At 40.0% G+C, this 18,877-nt stretch overlaps 1 protein-coding gene across 1 annotated transcript; it reads left to right on the top strand.

The window, feature by feature from the left end:
• The first annotated feature begins 1,209 nt into the window (after window positions 1–1,209).
• elmod3 (ELMO/CED-12 domain containing 3) lies at window positions 1,210–13,313 on the top strand. Its single transcript, XM_050051316.1, has 13 exons — window positions 1,210–1,305; window positions 3,742–4,550; window positions 5,387–5,458; window positions 5,544–5,618; window positions 5,706–5,775; window positions 6,148–6,210; window positions 6,752–6,840; window positions 7,234–7,357; window positions 7,489–7,611; window positions 7,752–7,882; window positions 8,203–8,279; window positions 8,396–8,523; window positions 9,333–13,313. The coding sequence occupies exons 2-13, from the start codon at window positions 4,449–4,451 to the stop codon at window positions 9,572–9,574; spliced, it is 1,296 nt and encodes a 431-aa protein (XP_049907273.1). The 5' UTR covers window positions 1,210–1,305; window positions 3,742–4,448; the 3' UTR covers window positions 9,575–13,313.
• The last annotated feature ends 5,564 nt before the right edge of the window (window positions 13,314–18,877 follow it).

The following is an 18,877-nucleotide window of genomic DNA, read 5'->3' as shown; positions in this document are numbered from 1 at the left end:
GAAATCCCTTAAAATCTGAACATAAGCAGATGTGAGGAGAGTTGCACAGCCACTTGGAGATCTTGTTCTTGTATTTGTGTATCGAGAGGAAAGGAGAAATTCTGACTTAGGAAAGGGAAAATTATTCAGTGCAGTGCTTCCGTATGTAATAAGGACAGTAAGACAAAACAAGCTATCTGGCAGTCTGAGCCTCGATTAAATGTTATGATTTTATCCAGTTTCCATCAATGTGTCCTTGACTAAAACATAACTCTAAACGTCAGCCTTTTTTCTGTTGGGGAGAAATGTAGGCAAATCCTTGCACTTTATAAGCTTTCCAGAGGGGTTAAGGGACTGTTCATTACTTATGTGGAGGGAGGGGGTGGTGCAAAAAGGAGGGAGCATGTCAAATAATTTTTTAAGCACTGGAGAGGGACTTATTTTTTCATTATTTCTTTATTCACTTTGTCTTGGGAGGGGCATACAAATTTAAATGTTTGGTTTTGGTATTTACTTTACCATTGATTAAAAAAATATATAATAACATCTTTTCTTTAGAAATTGCCAGAACTAACTATATAATTCATCATAGCCAGAAATTGTAAAAATAGAAATTATCGTTGGATTTTTAAATTTCCAGTGGTCCTTGGACACATCATGTGCGACAAACTCTTCTGTCTGGAAAAAAAAGAACCAAATCTGAGCTTAACATAGTAATATTTCATCAAAACCACTTTATTCTACGTCATCCGAAATAAACTGTCAACACTAACTGCCCAGCATGCACAACAAGGGTGAAAAACCAAGGCTTTTTTTCAACTTCAGATTTCATCTTCAACTTTTAACTTAAGTAAGTTTAAAAAAATCTAATAGCTTAATTAATGTATGGTGGGGGTGGGGGTGGGGGTTGTCATGCATTTTCTGCCAGTAAAGGAAGGCTCAAGCAAAAATAAATGTAGCTTTGGGGAGTGTAAAAAAAAAAAGCCACCAGGCACCCCACCCTTGAAGTAGCTACAGAGCAGTCCCTAAGTTAAAAAAAAATCTTTAATAATTGATATATTCATAATTAGATTTAGAGAAATAATGACACTCTTCATTGTATCTTAAGCAAAGAAGAGTATGTGCTGAAGGGAGGTGCAGACAGAAAAGGAGGTCACAGGCTCCCTGCTCTCTGAGCCTACCATATCTGTGAGAGAGAGAGCAATGACGTAATGAAGTTACAGCCCGACGGGGAACCACAATTCCCAGGATGCACTTGAAATTACCGTGGCCACTGGACGGGGGAAGGGAAGCTGAGATTGGAGGGAGAAATAGTCAAAAACTGAGGTACTTTCTTAATGCTTTATATCTCATTATATAGTCGGACAGCCCACAGCACGCAATGTTTTGTAGCGTTTTTAATATACGTTATAGACAAAAGCAGATTAATCCGTATGTTGCTGTCGGATTTGGGCACAGACTCCATCCCCGTTACAGTTCAATAGAGCTACTGCTAGCCCGTTAGTTAGCCTGACAGCTGGCTTTTCTTGTGTTAGCTTGCTCTCAACTACATAATTGCACTTAATATTCATGGCATAAATTGTACAGCTAATTCCGGCTAATTTTGGCCGGCTTGCATGCAGTGTGTGCGGATAGTGCATTGTCGGTGTGACAAGGAGCTGTAGCTGCGTCTTTGTGCCTGCGGGGTTGCTAGCTGACATATTGCTAGCTTGTCGGTTGCTACAGATAATGTTAGCTATCTGACGTTAGGTCGCTATGAAGCTGTCAGAGCGGTGATATGGTACAGGAGGCGACTGTCATCTCACAAAGTTGGATTTATTCGGTACATTTCTGTGATTTCTGTCATGACACAGAGCTTGTACTCTGCGGTGCTGGACTTTGACACTCCTGTGTAACACATTTAAGGCTTTTAAAAAATCTTTCTGTGATTTAGACAGCAGTGGAGTGTTAGTAATAGTGTAACTTACAGTAAAAAATCTCCATTCCATATTACAAGTAAAAGTCATGCATTGAAGTGTCACTCAAAAGAAACTACAAAAGCATCAAAAATAAAAGTACTCAACGCAGAAACTAAATGCCCATTTAGTTGGGTAATGTGTAATTAGCATTTAGTTGTTTCCTGACTGTTTCATGGGTATTTTACTCCAGTACATAACATTAAGCTACGTGATGATAATAAAATAATAAAGTGCTTTTTAAATCAAAGTTACAAAGTGCTTTGCATGGTTGAACCCAGATGTAAAACAATGCTGGATTTCAGCAAATAACATTAGGCAATTTAGGCAACAAAGAAACAGGAATCCCAACAATAAAGGTAAATACCACCAATGAAGTAGCAAAGCTAACAACTAACTGCCCTGAAGATGCACAAATGAAATGAGTCAAATGTAATCGATTAGAATAATACGAAAGTAATATAATCCAATACCAAATTACGTTATAAGATGAACAAATCATATAAGATATGATATATATAAAATAAACAGTGTGCTAAAAGTAACAGATATGTTTTAAAGTGATGTAAAAGATGGCAGTGATTCTGCAAGCCTCACACCCTCAGGCAGGGAGTTGCAGAGCTGGGGGGGCCTTGACCACAAAAGTCCAGTCACCTTTAGTTTTGAGCCAGGATTGAGGAACAGCCAGCAGAGTCCTGCCCGAGGATCTGAGGCTGCACTCTTGCTCATAGGGGAGCAGCATCACAGCTTTGTAGTTGAACTCCTGAGGTGTTATTTACGTAAAATCTTATCTCGTAAAGTAACTTTTACAGCTGTCAAATAAATGGGGTAAATTGCAGTTAGAGTTGCAACAGTGTACCGTTTCAAGGCGTACCGTGATATTAAAATTGACGGTTATCGCAAGGTGTACATTTGCTTATCTACGATATTGACAAAACAAACAGACAGAAAATGTCAACTTTATTTTAGTTATTTAAAAGTGAGACTTTTTTTCACACACTTCGATTAAAAATGGTTTTAAGTTTGTTTAACCAAAAATAACATTTCTATTTTAATTCCTTTGAGGATCATTCTGACATGATAATAATTCTGCCATACCCTGATACTGTGAAACCACGATATTTTCTGAGACGGTTATCATTCCATGAAAATCTGAAACTGTTGTAACCCTAATTGCAGTGTTGTTGTTGTAAACGTATAAAGTAGCATGGTTCAGTTAAAGAGCAACTTCCTCAAATTTGTATTTAGGTATAGTAATTGAGTAATTTACTTTACGCTACTGAATTTAGATTGCTTTGGCAAAAAACGTACATAGACAATAATACAAAGGACAACTTTTTAGTGCAATATAGTTAATAGTTTATATTTAAAAGTATTCTTTAAATCAGTTTTGACATGGTTAAACTTATATTTTGCTTCACATTTTTATGCACCATTATGTAGTCTTGTCATGACACTGGAATTCCTAACTTCGATAGTACCTTAAAAAAATGTTGATATTCAGTATTAATGTTACAATTACATTTTTTAAATGAAAAGATAAATATTACAAGGCCATGACATGGCAACAACATCTTTTTGTTTGATAAATATCAGAGAACAGGTGAATGTTTGTAGTCGAGAGTAGTAAACAAGAGAAACGCAGGTACCTGTGTATCTGTACTGCAGAAAATGAGTATTGAAACCACTTCGTATCGATATGTATCAATAAATTGATGTTTTCAACAGCACTATTATCATGTAAGTGTGTTTCTCACTGGTAAATGTTTACTAACTCTGTGCAGTTTAATCATTCTTTTTGTTCTAGTTTTCAGATATTATGTACATATGACAGCCCCTCCTCAGGACTCTGACCAAACAACAACTCTATCCATGACCCACATCTCACTGGACACCTTCACTTTTCACTTTGGACGTGTGCTGCAGTTTCATGTGAGGCTGAAGACATAACACAGCGTTAGTGCACAACTGTACTGGTACCTCTAGGTGCATACTGGATTTGTCTTGAGTGCCAAAGTAATGAAGTGTCTCGGACGTGGAAAGCCCAGCCCTGAAAAGCAATGTCATTATCCAGCTTCTGCGTACGTCTGATGGGGCTGAGGAGCGGAGCCACTGGCCAAGCGGATCTGTGGAGGAGAGAAAGGAGGCAGGTTTCCAGGAAACTTCTGCACTGATGGATAGCCATTTCTTCCTGTCAGCTCTTGTGGACTGATACCTGCATATTCCTGTCAGAGTGCACACTCAAGGTTAGACTTTAGAGTAGCTAATAAAACCAGGCTGCCATCAGAACCCCACAATCATCGCTATTACACAGAAGAAGAAAATATGATGTGCACAGTATGCATTTCCTCTGCCAGTGACAGTTTTGGGAAATCATACTGGTGACTTTGGACGCTGAGTTCTCTATGTATATGAGGAGAAAAGGAGAAAAGTGTAGATATTTGCAGTCACTACAAATGTGCTCTACGGAAATCATGGTGGTCCTTGCATCAGCTCCTCAGCCCATCTCAGTCCATGACTACAGAAGCCTTTAGAGGCCACGATCAGGAACACGCTCGCCAGCCAACACACTCATATGCAATGGAAGAAGACACTGATGTCACAACCCTCTCGGAGGTAATATTTCACCTTTGGTCCTCAAGTTTGTGACTGTTTAATCTCATTCCAGTGTTTGGGTTTACAGCAACTTAACCCCATTAAAACAGAAAGCTTGACAGCAACACCTGCTGTGTTGATCAACAGAATAGAAGTCGGTGCCGTCTTGCACCTGTTGCCATACTGATGTAGTCACCCTCAGAGATAAATTTTCCTTTCTTGTACCACACTGTTGTATAATAAACAATTAAGAGCTAATGTGTTTAAGAAGTTCTGTCACACATGTTTAATTTAAGGCCTAAGGTCAACAGTTGTCCCTCTGCTTTAGCTGTAATCTCCGGTCTGGCTGGCTTGGCATGTTGCTATGGCTTCAGCTGACAGGGCATTTCCCTTATCCCCAGCTTGGTTTTCCAGCCGTAACATTACTTATTGCTCCCTGGCTTCTATCCTTGTGTATCGCTTCTTTTGTAAACAGTTGGATAAGTATATCCCCTGCCTGGCTGGATGCAATGTAACAGGGCAGGGACAGTTTTCCTCAGAGGAAGTACACCCTTGAGTTACTAAATCTGCCCTCACTAAATCCATCAACACAAAATGCATACTAAAAAAAAAAAACAGAAGTGTTAGCACGTGCTTTACTTCTGAGGCCATTTTGAGATTTATTTGGTGTGCTGCACTAAATATGTTTCACGTAGTTTTAGTTTTCAGGGATGCCAGAATGACCAAAAGTGAGAACATAATAGAGCAAACAATTATGATGAATTTTGCATGTCTTTAAAGCAGTGAAAGCTGCACTATTTTTACATTGTGTACATGTCTGAAGCATCTGCTCTGTGTTGCTGCTGCTCCCCTGTCAGGGCCTGAATGGTTTGTCCCGTGAATGTAAACCATTAGAGGATATCACCAATGGACACTCCAACCATAAGCCTGTGAGTACAAATCTCTTCTAACTGATCCATCGTAGTTTCTTTGCAAGTATTTAGAAATTGAAAATTCTAACTTTTGTCTTCTCAGGTCATGAACGGACTGATAATTAGTCATAATGTCAAAGACCACACCAACGGCAGCGCACCACTCAGATCCCTGCCGGTAATTCAGTTTCATTCTTAGCATCTCACTGTACCCAACGTGTCCCTCCTGGTACATGAGGTAATCCATTGTTTGGTGATTGTCCAGATTTCAGCACTGAAGCAGAATGGTCTTCTGCAGACCCTGGCAGCTGGAGGGGACCAGCCTAAACCTGCAGGTAACGCACACATACTCTCACACAACCTCTCTTTTGTCTCACATCGTCTTCCCACAGGAATGAGAGACAGTGTATCCTAGATACCAGGCAGCTGGTGCAGATAAAAATTCCCTCAGGAGTGCAGGTTGGCTGCTTGGAGGAGGCACAGGGTCTCAGTGGCACTCTGAGTGATGCAGGTCTGTAAGACTGGAAGGATTTATGACTGATGATGAACTGGATGGGTGTCAGCCAGTGCACCATAGCCGATTGGCTGAGTAGATATTCATTCCCAATCAGTGCTTCTGGTGAAGTTTGTTTGTTTGTTTGTGTGAGAGTGTGTGACAAAATTGGGTGTTTGTTTTCTTACCTACATTTTTAAAATTATCCCTACAGAGGAAAATGTGGAGTTGGAAAAGGCCAGGGAGGAGTGGGAGGCTCTGGAGAGCGTCCAACCAGGTCAGATGCATCTCACTCCCCCAATCCCAAATGGATCCCTTACAGACTCGTTGACTCAAGCCCTAAGCCCTTACAGACCTTGGAACAATTCCATTTCTTCCCCTTCCCCTTGGATCCATTTGGGATTGGGGGACTGTTTCACCTGTTTGCATCAAGTTTAGGGCTGCGCAATATGTCGTTTTTGTATCATCATCATCATCATCATCATCACGATATCAACTTGTGCAATAAACACATAGCTAAAGACTGCAGCCACTTTTTTGGTTAGTTAGAGAGTACCAGTAATAAACTGTTTTGTGTCTTTTGTGTTTAGTTCAATTTGTTCAATAAAGGAAAGCTGTACACTGAAAGCAGCAGAAAGGCAGAACTGAGTACACTTCAATATCTGTTTTTTTTTTTTTAAGTAATATCATGATATTCAACAACGTTATCTCATATATTCCTAATATTGTGCAGCCCTAGATAAGATGACAATGACTTTAACTGTTTTGTCTGTAAGTTGCTGTTCTAAAAGAGTAACTTTGTCTGTAATATTCCCCAGCTCTCACTGAGGACTCAAACCCGACCCCGATCATCTCCTTCAACGAAGCCTTGCAGTACTTCCAGACCACAGACCTCGGGGACTTGCTGGTAAGGAACATTGCATATCCAAAATTCTCAAATAAGAGCTGACATTTCAATAATGGCCAACTCTCGGAATGATAGCAGGAGGAGTGGATTGTTGGAACAAATAAAGGCTAGTCCTTGCCTAAATATCAGTGAAAGATTTTTGGGTTATATGCACACTTTGAGTTTGATGTCTTCACAGTAAAAGCGTTCCAGGAATAGGAAGGGAGGTGCTGGAAGCATTTACTTGTGAAACAAAGGAAATTTGAAATGAGGAAGAAAATAAAGAAATAAAGGCCTGATAAAATATTCAAATTAGAATCAAGTGGATTACTTGTGGATGTGTTTAATAATTTAGTTGATAGTTCTAACTATAATTTTAAAGTGGTATTGTATTTCTGCCTTCTTCATCTGTAGAAGAACATCCAGCCAACCATTCGCAGAACAGGTCTGGCCGCGATCACACACTTCCTCTTCGGACCTCCACGGCTGCACAGGGAGCTTCTGGAGGAGAGGGATCTGGTCTTTGCCATCGCACAGTGTGAGTTTGTGTTTGCTGGGCCTGTTTGTATAATCATCCCACCATGTGTATACTCTGGAATGTTTCTAATAAACCACTCACTGATTTTCACTGCATATTTGTGTGTGTGTGTGTGTGTGTGTTTTCTATAGGCCATGTGGACAACGGCCAAACAGTCCACATGCGTGTCCTTCAGACCATTTATAAGCGGCTGATTGGCAGCAGGCTGGACTGTCCGCGCTATGGGGCTCACTGGGAAAACATCGGCTTTCAGGGTAAGATACCTGTACACTCCTTTGCCTCAGATACTGATCTTTATCCAAAATTACTGACAATATTTACACCAAACAAGGAAACACCATGACTCAATGTATTGTTTCGTTGTCTCTGTGTTTGTTTTTTTGCTGCACTGCAGGTACAGACCCAGCCACTGACCTACGTGGCACTGGTTTTCTGGGACTGATGCATACGCTGTACTTTGTGATGGACCCAGAGACTCTACCGTTGGCTAGAGACATCTTCAAGTTATCACAACACCCTACACAGGTATCAGCAGGTCATAAAAGACACCCCTGTAAGGCAATTTGCTCATGTCAAACAGTGTGTGTATGCATGTGTTTTATTCAGGAATCAGATTTCACTAATCCTTCAGAGACACTGTCACACCTCCCACTCCAGGCGTGCTACTTTGTAGCTGACCCTGACCTTTGTCCTCCCCGCAGAGGGAACTAGAACGAAAAAGAGAATTTCCCCTCAGGGATCAATAAAGTCAGCCACAAGACGAGCCTGTTTCAGGCCTTGCTCCTGTAGCCTCTGTAAGCACTCCTTGTGGACCAAAATTTCCTTGTGTATTTTCTCTGCTTTAGAACTTTCCATTCAGTGTGATGTCAATCAACATGACCCGCATTGCTCTGCAAGTACTCAGAGAGGAAGCCTTGTCCAAGTGAGTCACTGGTCCTCAGTTTTCCTTTTACTGCACCTTCTTGAGTATGTGTTTGGCTTGCTGTCTATTTGTCACACTGTATTTCTCCACCAATGCTCTGTCTTCGCTCACGGCAGGGAGTGCAATCGTCGTCAGCAAGTGGTTGGTGTGCTGAATGAGTTCTACGTTGCCACATATTTGCACCTGTACCAACTGTGGAAGACCCAACAGAAGACCATTGTTGACTCTGGCTTTGTACTGAAAGGTAAAGAAAATGGCGGATGGAGTCCACTATTACTAAGCACTTTGAAATCAGCCTTGTTCATTCATTTGTAGATCTATCATTGTGTAGCACATGCTTTGTATTGTGGTGGCAATGTTGCATGTATTAGAGTTGTTTGCATTTTTTTTTTATATATATATATGATAATCCATCAGCAAAGGGGGCTCCAGCACTTTTACATATCAAAGTCTGTTGACAGGTCTTTGGGAGGACCACTGCAAATGAGAAAACAGTTGTATAAAGCCTGGCTCCAGAGGGAGCTGCCTGAAATCAGATAAAATTTCCTTGGGAAATTGGGATTGAGTCAGCAATGGTTGGGTCTAGGTATTACAGATACTACTGGATTCTATTATTGAGGCCACATGAGTCACTGGCTACTAGCATAATACATCAGAATCCCCAATGACATGTGGTATTGTTTTGACAAACTAGAAGAATGTGTGAAATTGAAAAGATGATATCTCTGGTTCTACTGCATTGATTTAGACTTTGTACATCAGTAGTCCAAGAATGTTAGAGGAATGCTAAATTGTTGAAGTTATATTGGTTGTATTCTTTTAACTGCATGTTTTGTCCTGCTGTTTGCCAACTGAGAGTGAAATGAGAAGGTGGATGCCATGTTTCAGATTCATGCGTGGTATCAGTCTTGTCATGTATTTTCAAAAATGTCGAACTCTTCCTTTAAAACATGAAACATGGGTCTATGCATTGAATGCAACACTCAGAAGCACAGTTGAACACAGATTGTCATCGCAGCATGAGTCCCACCGTTTCTGTTTCTAACCCCTCAGAAGTGGAGCTGTTTGCCAAAAAGAACCCCAAGCAGATGCTGCGCCGACTAGAGGTCTTCCTGAAAGAGAGGCGGGCAGGTGGAATCCCCCGTGGGACGTCGCCAGACCCTCAGGCCCAACAGCCCTCTCCTAGCCTGGGGGCCAGAGCTGGGACGGGACAGGGAAGCAAGGGAAAGGAGTTGCACTTCACGGGAGTGTGTGATCTACCGCCAGATATGGAGGGAGAGGCCAGACTCATCTAAGCTAGACTCTGTGTGTGTGTGTGTGTGTGTGTGTGTGTGTGTGTGTGTGTGTGTGTGTGTGTGTGTGTCTGTCTGTGTTAGCAATCCTGTTTGTGAGTACATCTATCTCGGTATGTGTGAGTGGCTTACTCTCAGAGAGCTAGAACCCCACCAGTCCCTGATCTAGGACCTGCTATCTGAACCTATTCAAACACTTCCACTCCTTCCACTGACGCTGGGGTGCTGCACTTTCATCAGATTAAACTTGGAGGTCTCTCAGAGTTATATTTGTTTTTTTTTTAATTGATTAATTTATTTTTTTAAACAAAGAACAGACAAATATAAAGAGCTGATGCGGGCCAGAAACACAAGATGTCACAAAAACAACAAAGTGAATGTGTGTGCACTTTTTTTGTGGATTTAGTAGCCAAATTGATAAAACTCTACCTGCCTAGAAGGTCAAAACGTACACAATTGTGTCCCTAGGATCTCTCAGTCAGGGTAAATTAGCATTGCAGAGGGGGGAGCATGGGATGGAGCGGCTTCTTAACAGGTTTGACATTCTCTCTCGCTCTGAGATACGGCTCCATCACGGGAGCACGCTGACAGCTCATGATACAAGCTGAGGGCGGCATTGTCAGGCATATTGTTAAACACTCTGTTAACTTTATGGTGATAAGAGAGAAATGAACCAGTTTCAAGCCCTGCGACAGAGCAAACAGAAGCAGGTTTTCTCTCAGCTTGACTGAAGAGCATCAGATAGAAAACCTTGGTAGATTACAGAATTTTTTTTTTTTAAGTGGGGAACAGAAATTGCCGGTACATGTTGTTCTCAAATATCTCACACAGTAGACTTTGAATGCAGCTTGCTTTGAAGGTCTGATCACTTTGCTTTCTCTATCAGAGCGTCAATTAAATATATGTCATGTGAAAGATGTACAAAAATGGACACTTCCAGATGTGTGGCGGTATAGCCAGATGTTGGTGTACTCATGGTAGGTGCAGAGCTCCCACTTAATATGGGGGAATTTATTTTTAATTAAAATGGTAACTTTTTTTAGTCCTCTCTGAATGGTAGCTGTCATAACTTCACAGTTATGTATAAAATCCCTTCAGTAAACAGATAGCTGAGTGGCCGCGAGAGGGATTTTTAACACTGTTAAATTCCACCTTCAAGAACGTCTCAAAATCTGAATTCTTAAGTTTTCGCGGTTAAAGCCAAGGAGACACTTCTTAACAGAGTCTGTGTGCTTGGCTTGGTCCCAGCTGAAGTGGAAGGTCTGGTATGAGCTTTCTCTACATTCCGTTACAAAGCATGTGATTGTAATTTTTTTTGACCAGTTAAAAATTTATTCCAGTGTGTGTGTGCGCGTATGTGTGTGTGAGAAATAAAATGAATGAGCTGATATTGATGAAGGGTGCCTCTCCTCGGAGATGTATGGTACAGTATGCAATCCCAGCTCTCACTCAATGATAATCAAAACGATAGTGCTGTGTGACGATAGAAATCGTTCCTAACTTCAGGGTTTGTGCGCTTGTGCAAGTGAATGCATTTGTGTGTGTGTGTGCGCGCGCGTGTGTGTGTGCGCGCGTGTGCGTGTCGTATGACAGGAACTGACTACAGATGGGGTGCTTTCCTCTGCACACAATAAGCCAGCTTTACTAAGTACTTGATCCATCAAGCTGCAATGACGGTACTTATCATTTTAAAAATGGTACATAACATTTCCGTGGACAAGATTTGTCCTAAAACAAAGAACACATTCTTTGGTTAGCATTTTTAAAAAAAAAAAACAGATGTTGGTTGTGGACACAGCTGGAGTCAGCAGCACTGTGGCCTAGGATGGGCAAAGCTCCTCAGCAAAGCTGGTTCCTGCTTTGTGCTAATGTGAAACCATCTCCCATCATTGTAGTCTCAATCTGTAGCATGTTCAGGTAGCACTAGTACTGTAGCATCCTATAGCCTCCTCCTCTTCGTAAAGCTTGTTGATGTCATGTCTCAGTTACAGTCCGTAGTGTCAATGAGTGCGCAAACTGTTACTACTATAGCACATTTATTTCGTATTTGCATCAAGCCTCCTTCAGTAGACACACATTTAGGTGGTGCAGCGTATGTTTGGAGAGATGTGGGATAAGCTTGACATGTTATTGAGCTCAACCTTGTCTTCTAAGAAGGTAACAGTAAAAACGGTGCCTACATCCAGTGGAGCCATGTGGGGTAGAGCGCTGGTTTGTCCTCGCTTCCTTTTTTTGTTCTTCTTTCATTTGAGCCACCGTGCCACAGTAGACTTCCTCCATTCATGTAACGCAGTAAACAGAGTTGATGTGACCCCCCCCCTAAAACACGCAGGCCTAATTGATATATACATTCAACGCGCAGGCACGTACATGTTCTGTGTCAACATGTACTCAGATGGTTGTACTGTGCCATCTCCACCATATAACTTCAAAAATGAGCTGATGTAGTTTAGCCAATTGTTTGCGAGTGTTTTTGACTGAACAGGAAAAATTTGCACTGTTGTAGATATTTGATAGTATGCGTGACGTATGCAAGAGGAAACAGGCCATCTTCAATAGCCATAATGTTCATTAGCGCCCACCTCATGAAACAGGCTTCGTGGAGTCCCCTCCTCACTCTTTAAAAAAAAAAAAACGATTGCACCACGGATATGATCTCACATTTAGTTCTATTAAATTTTAAACTGAGGAGCAGTACAGTGTATGTAAATCAGGAAGTTTGTATATAGAGAATTAATGATTGTAACTGTATGATTGTCTGTAGGGCATTATACTGAAACACATTGCTTACCTCAAGACTTGAGACAAATCTCTCCTTTCTCTCTCCTGTTGTTTGTTTGGCCTCTCAGTCAGACTCTATCTTTTTACGTTTCCTTATCCCTAGGCCTTCTCTCATACCAATTGGACATGTTATATAATGTATATTCAACACCTGAAGCACTACGTAATAGCAAACTAACACGAAAGCTGGTCAATGTCATGTGTATTCTATTTAAAGACACATTTATAGACACTATTATAGGCCCACACACGCTCTGATACACATCTGCAGATGATTAAAAATCCTCTTAAAAACGATCTATAATTGGCTGATGTTTACCATGTTTGAAATAAGCTGGTTTTCTTGTGGCTTCAGTGATAGTACAGTATACTTTTGCTGTGTTTAAGTGTTTGATGTCCAGAAAACACTCAGAAACAATCCAGTCTTTACAGCTACAGTCACAAACCAACAGTTCAATATATGATTGTAAAGATATAGGCTTGATTAGCAGTCATAATACGGTGTATGCTTTGACCTTGGTATATATATTCAGTATCCAAACAAGGCCTGATTTATCCTCTCATATTACCAAAAGTTATATTTTCAGCAGTTGTAATAGATCATATTCTTATGCGTTGATCATTGTTTGGAATCTCCTCAGTTGTGAAACCAGAACCAAGAGAAATTACAAAAAAAAAAAACGGGTTCTTGCAGGATGTCGGATGCTCTGAGAGGTGTGTGAAGTTCTGCTTCCTACAGCAGCAGCTTGGCAAATACAATCACTTCTCTCAATATCCTGCGCTTTATATGAAGGTGTTTTACTGTTGCCGTCGTCGTCATGTCCCTCAGAGCATTTTATGACTGTACCTTGATTGTAGAAGCCCTATTTTATACTGAGAGTTATTTCAGAATACAGTATGTGCTGTTGTACATTAAATGTATTGTATGGAGAAAGCTAAATAAATGCTGTTTAAAAACTAATATATTTTCTCTGTGGAATCAATGAAGCCCTATGTAAATACAAATTTTCTCACTATATTTTTCCCTGGGTCAGTACACAACAGATCAGTATATTTTACTGTATTGTTCCAACATGCCTTTAGAGTGTCACTGCCAGTTCAATTTTCCAAGGAGAAAGCAAAAGTATTCTCCAAAGATGTACAACTTCTTTTGTGTTTTGCAAGATCTTCCTGGAGCTTTCTCACCACCATACGCTTTTTTTTTGTTTGTTTGTTTTTTTCATTATCCAGGGTTTCTGTGGGTCCGTGAAATTCTTGAAAGCCAAGGCCTTGAAAGTTTTTGAAAATATATGTAGACATGGGTCGTTGAAAGTGCTTGAATTTATATATTTTGTGCAAGAATGGAAATTTAAGTTCTTTTGATATATTTTTTTACTTAATGTTTGTAAAAAGGCTATATTGGTAAAATATGCAAGTAGCTGCTAGATTTGCTTCACTTTGCTTCACTCAGCAGCCAAAAACACAATGGCAATCTATTGAGTGGCTGGTAGATTTTGGAATCCACTACCCATGATGGCATGTGGTAAAAACGTTAGTACAGCAAAACTTCAATTAAAGCCGATTCCCAATAAAACACCCAGTCCCTTTTACTAGCTGGGTGTGGCTGCACATTTTGACAAATAAATGCCTGTCTCCATTAGACACCTTGTCTGATTACCAAGCAGTTAATTTTTTTAATAGAAGTTCTTAAGATGTATAAAACCAGGTTGTTGGCTACCTCAAATTATGAGTTTTTCATATTCCTTTAGTCTGTAAGGGTCCTCAGATCAAAACACTCAAAAATTATTCCAAGTTGTGAGTATTGTTTTAACAGGATAAAGTGGTGTTGTGTCAGTATGTCAGGTGCAGTAATCCTTGAGTGCTGTAACTCACTCACTCTCTGAATGTGCTCTCTGTCTGAGCTAGATCAAATGAATGATTCATAATTGATATATTATCTGAAGCTGAAATTTGAGACAAGTAATATTCATACTTTTTCTTTTTTAAAGGAATTAAAGGCCTGTCCCAAATATAGGCCAATTGATTTCATTGATTTAAGCAAATAATAGCCCAGGCTATTAACTGAAGTTTTACGGTATTGAACCCTGCCTGCCACCATCTACACAGGACAGTTGAGAGGTGTTCACACATTCAAGCCTCACTCTTTTAATAGTTGTCTGAGCCTCTGTAGAGCCTGCTGGTACTCATTATTGAAATTCTCAGTGCCGTAACTGCATTTAACCTTGGTCAGTGTCTTATTAGATCCTTGAATTGGAGGGAATTGGGTCTGAAACCTCTTCAAACTGGATGTATGAGAAGGTGTGGGGACCCTGATTATCAATTCATCTGTTGATGATTTTTTGTTTCAGTTAAATGATTAATTGTTTTGTCTTAATAATATTTAAAAAGCCATTAAAAGTTCTTAGAGCCCTGTCAGAGACAGACAGAAAGCAGCAAATCTTCATATTTGCAAAGCTAACATCAGTGAATATTTTCCATTTCTGCTAAATTAAACAACTAAAATGATTGTTTGTCAGAATTGTTGCAGATTTAATACATTTTTTTTTATATCAATTCGATTTTCAAACTTCTGTCGTAACTCTCATTTTTTCAGCTGTGCGCAGCCTTTCTTTGTGGGGTGTTATTGTACTTCAACAGCACACTCAGAAATCAACAGTATGCATCCCGTCATTCTTGAGTACTCAAAAATTGCGTAGAATTACTACGTAGTTTGGAATTGGGGCACAGCTGTGGTTTGTAGGGGGTCTTCAGCTTTTCTGTAGATTTTCTGTAATTCAGCCACTAGAGTGCACACTTTGATAGATCTGCAACTTAAGGACTGAAGCTATAAGAGAACATAGTACAGTCTACAGGTGCTGCATTATTCAGACAGTGTTTTATGAATTGTAGTACTGTAAAATACCCTCATGCAGCCATGCAGGCTACACAAAGAATCAGCCCAACTCTATTCTGTTCAGTAGTAGAACTTAAAGTTTGATTTACACGTCATGACACACATCCAACTATTTGTCAGTGCTTTAGCTTTCAAGGCAGTGTCAGTTAACTCCTGTGAAATCTAAGCCTGATCCTTATTTATCCTCCTTTTGGTTGTTTAGTTTCAAGTGAACCTCATAAGTTCCTCTGGTGCTTCATCATTAGGGAGGAGCACCAGTACTGGCAGGCTGTGTAGACACTGTTGAAAGTCTCAGCCACAGTCCAAGGTTCTTCGGTCTGCGCTTCATCTTTCATCAGGGAAACAAATTACTTAATAAGACGTCATCGTGGCACTATTAAACAGAAATTGTAGTAAATAGTCTTCCCTTGTGTTGCCATAACACAGAGCCACTGCAGTACAATGTTGAAATATTTGCAACTGATCGAAGAAAGGGGGATTTTGGTCCTGGGTCAATAAATTTGGGATGCCTCCAAAGGAATCTTGGTACTTCGTTCTCCTACATCTGTGCCTAATCAGACTCATGGCTCCAGTCCCGCACTGCCAGATGACTAGGCTGTGGTGGACCTGCTGAATCACAGCACACACAGGATGGAAAAATATTTCAGCCAACCTTTTTATAGCTAATCTGTGTCGAAATCACAGTTCCATAAGCCATTTTTCATATCTGCTAATAGTTTGCCGTGCTGTCTCTTCTTGTATTAGCGTTCTTTGATGTGCGTGGTTTCAGTGGAGAGCAAAGGACAAATGCAAGACACAGCTTGAATTACATCACTCAGGAGTCCATTAATTGGTAAATAATCTGACACACACATCAGTTATGTGTCAGATATCCTGCTGGAGTGGTGAGGTATCCACATGCTCAGTGAGAGTGAAGAGAAAAGAGCAGGATGGGGTTTTATGAATCTGTTTCCATTTGTACCTAGTGAGCCTGCTGGAATACAGCATTTCTTACTCTGTCTCGCCTTCCCTCCCCCAACTCTCTTCCTCTCTTTCTCTCCCTCTCTGATGTCATTGTTTCCTGCTCAGTAGATGCTGACGCTCAACTCAAGGCTGTGTGCACAGACCCTAAACCTATACTGCTCTGCTTATGTTGCCCTACAGGAATTTACAGACCCAAATGAAAGTGATGTCAGATCCATTAAAACCCAAGTCTGCTATTGTCTGCACTGCAATTGTGTGGCCAGTGTGAACAGTTGTCCTGTGTAAGTTAATTTAAGAACTCAAATGCTCATCTTCTCTTTGTGATAATCATTCATGGTGTCTTTTCTGAAACATTACACTCAGCACCACTCACTCTGATGTACTGTCTGAACTGTGATCACCATGTGAGGGACATGAAATGTCAGGAGTTCTTCTCTCCATGTCCTGGATTGGTATTTTCTGTATTTAAGTATAGCCTACACATAATAGAATTACTGTGTACAATGGTTGAAGAAGTACTCTCATCCTTTACTTAAAGGTCCAGTGTGTAGGATTTAGCATCATCTTTTGGCAGAAATGTATTTTCTTTGATGTATAATCACCTGAAAATAGGAAGGGTTGTGTTTTCATTACCTTAGAATGAGCTGTTTTTAATCTACATAGGGAGCAGGTCCTCATCCTCAAAGATTGCCATGTTGCACCGCCATGTTTCTACAGTAGCCCACAATGGACAAACCTAACAGTGGCTCTAGATAGGGCCATTCGCAATTTTGCATCAGCCACCTTATTAGCAGCCCTTCTGCGAAGAGAGCGTCCAAAAACCCACTGATTTTTTTAACATGAAACTACTTAATTCAGTGTTTTTACTGGTTTTAATCACAGGGTCCATTTGTTGTTGAGAGACAGAGACCTCTGTAGATAATTTGGCTTCCACTAAAAGTGTCCTGAACAATAAACACTGAAGGAATTCTAACCGGGAGAAGTTTTGAATGCTTGCAATCTGCAATCCTCACCACTAGATGCCATTAAATCCCCCTGAATCTTACACACTGGACCTTTAAGTATGAGCTGTAAAAACACATTTGGCAACATTTTCAGCAAAACACAAGTATAAGTGGTTAAAATACTAGTACTAATATTATACAAGCAGAATGGCCCCTGTCAATTAGCATGTGTGGAAAGTGAACATTTACTTAAGTACACACTTTTTTGCCTCTTTGTTTTTGTTACTCAAGTATAAGGCGGAGGGACATCATGTACTTTTTATTCCACTACAGATATATATATAGTTAACGGTTACTTTAAAGTTTAAATTTAAGAGTAACATATAAAAAATATCATAAACTTATAAAATATCATGCATTCTTAGAGATTAAACTACCTGGCAGCATGATCTCATTTACCAAAATGGTACTCGCACATAGGTCTACATGCATAAAATATGACTATAATATATATAGAGAGAGTAATAATATACAGTAATACACTAATAGAGACCATTTTTCGGCATTGTTTTATTTACTTTAAAGCACATTTTTCTCATAGTGGTTGTAATCTTTACACTGGTATTGCTGCTTTTCCTTGAATAAAGAATGTAAATAGGCCTACTTCTTCCACCACTGTGTGTTATATCATTAACACTGATGGATTAAAGCCAGACTGTGTGACTTTTGAAAGAAGAAATAACATATTCTCCTCTTACAAATGAAATTCAAAATAAATTCAAAATGAACTAATGCTCGCTCAGACATTCTGCTGCAACAGTCTTACTGTCTGTCATAACGGTGGGTTATGTAACTAGGGTTAGCGGGCTTTAGGTAGCGCTGTAAATGATATTACTGAGTTGGTTTGCTGACTTTATGCATCTTCTCTTCTTGTGCTACTTTTACAATATGTTTTAGCATTTATTGTTTTCTTGTAATTGCCACTTCTGCCATTTGATGCTGTTCAGAAAAAGTTAGGAGCACTTCCTGCGAGCCGAAATACTGCACGTTAAGCTACGGTCATAACAGAACAAGTAAGGCTGTGAATTCCTTATATCCTGTACTGAATTGATCAAAGTTTTATGTCTAATTATGTCAAATGACCATTATTTATCATTTCAGAAGTCACATAGTCCCACTTAAATATAGCTGTTGGAGGTGGAGCGATTTATTTGTGGGTATCATGTGAACTGATCACATGATGTCACTTCATATGTAAAATAATCAGTAAAGTAACAACAACTGTAGCTGTCGAGTAGGCGAAATGAAGACAATTAAGTATAACACTTGCCAGTAGCTGTATGAATGGCATGAATTGTAAATACTTAAGTAAGTGCTACCAGGTCCTGCCTCTTACAGCAATTTTACGCTCTTCCCTCCATCACTGGGTGAGACGAAAGTTATTTGTTATCAGGAAGTAGCTGCTGTGGCTTTCTTTAATCCATGTTTTATAAGTAAATAATTAGGGCGATTCACGTGTTGTTTTTCAAGCTTTCATTTGGCTTTTACAACTGAAGGCAATGACCCTGCAGATTTCTGTCTACATTGTGAAATAGCATGGGTGAAAAAAGAGAAGGTCTGTGCTTGCTCCCCAGTGTGTCTCTGTATCCTTGCCAGTTGAAAAGGCCTCAGCTTGACCTTACTGTAGTCTGAATAATCTGCTGCATTCTTCGCAGCCTTAGTCAT

This window comes from Epinephelus moara, chromosome 8 (genome assembly GCF_006386435.1).
Source record: "Epinephelus moara isolate mb chromosome 8, YSFRI_EMoa_1.0, whole genome shotgun sequence".
In the NCBI taxonomy this organism is placed as follows: Eukaryota; Metazoa; Chordata; class Actinopteri; order Perciformes; family Serranidae; genus Epinephelus; species Epinephelus moara.
Note: the sequence above shows the minus strand (reverse complement) of the source record. Positions and strands in the feature narration are given on the sequence as shown.

Bases quoted from the DNA above. Each gene is read 5' to 3' on its own strand.
- elmod3 (XM_050051316.1), top strand. From the start codon at position 4,449: ATGACTACAGAAGCCTTTAGAGGCCACGATCAGGAACACGCTCGCCAG. The intron at 5,619-5,705 runs GTAATTCAGTTT...GTGATTGTCCAG, and splicing joins CACCACTCAGATCCCTGCCG to ATTTCAGCACTGAAGCAGAA. The intron at 7,612-7,751 runs GTAAGATACCTG...GCTGCACTGCAG, and splicing joins GGAAAACATCGGCTTTCAGG to GTACAGACCCAGCCACTGAC.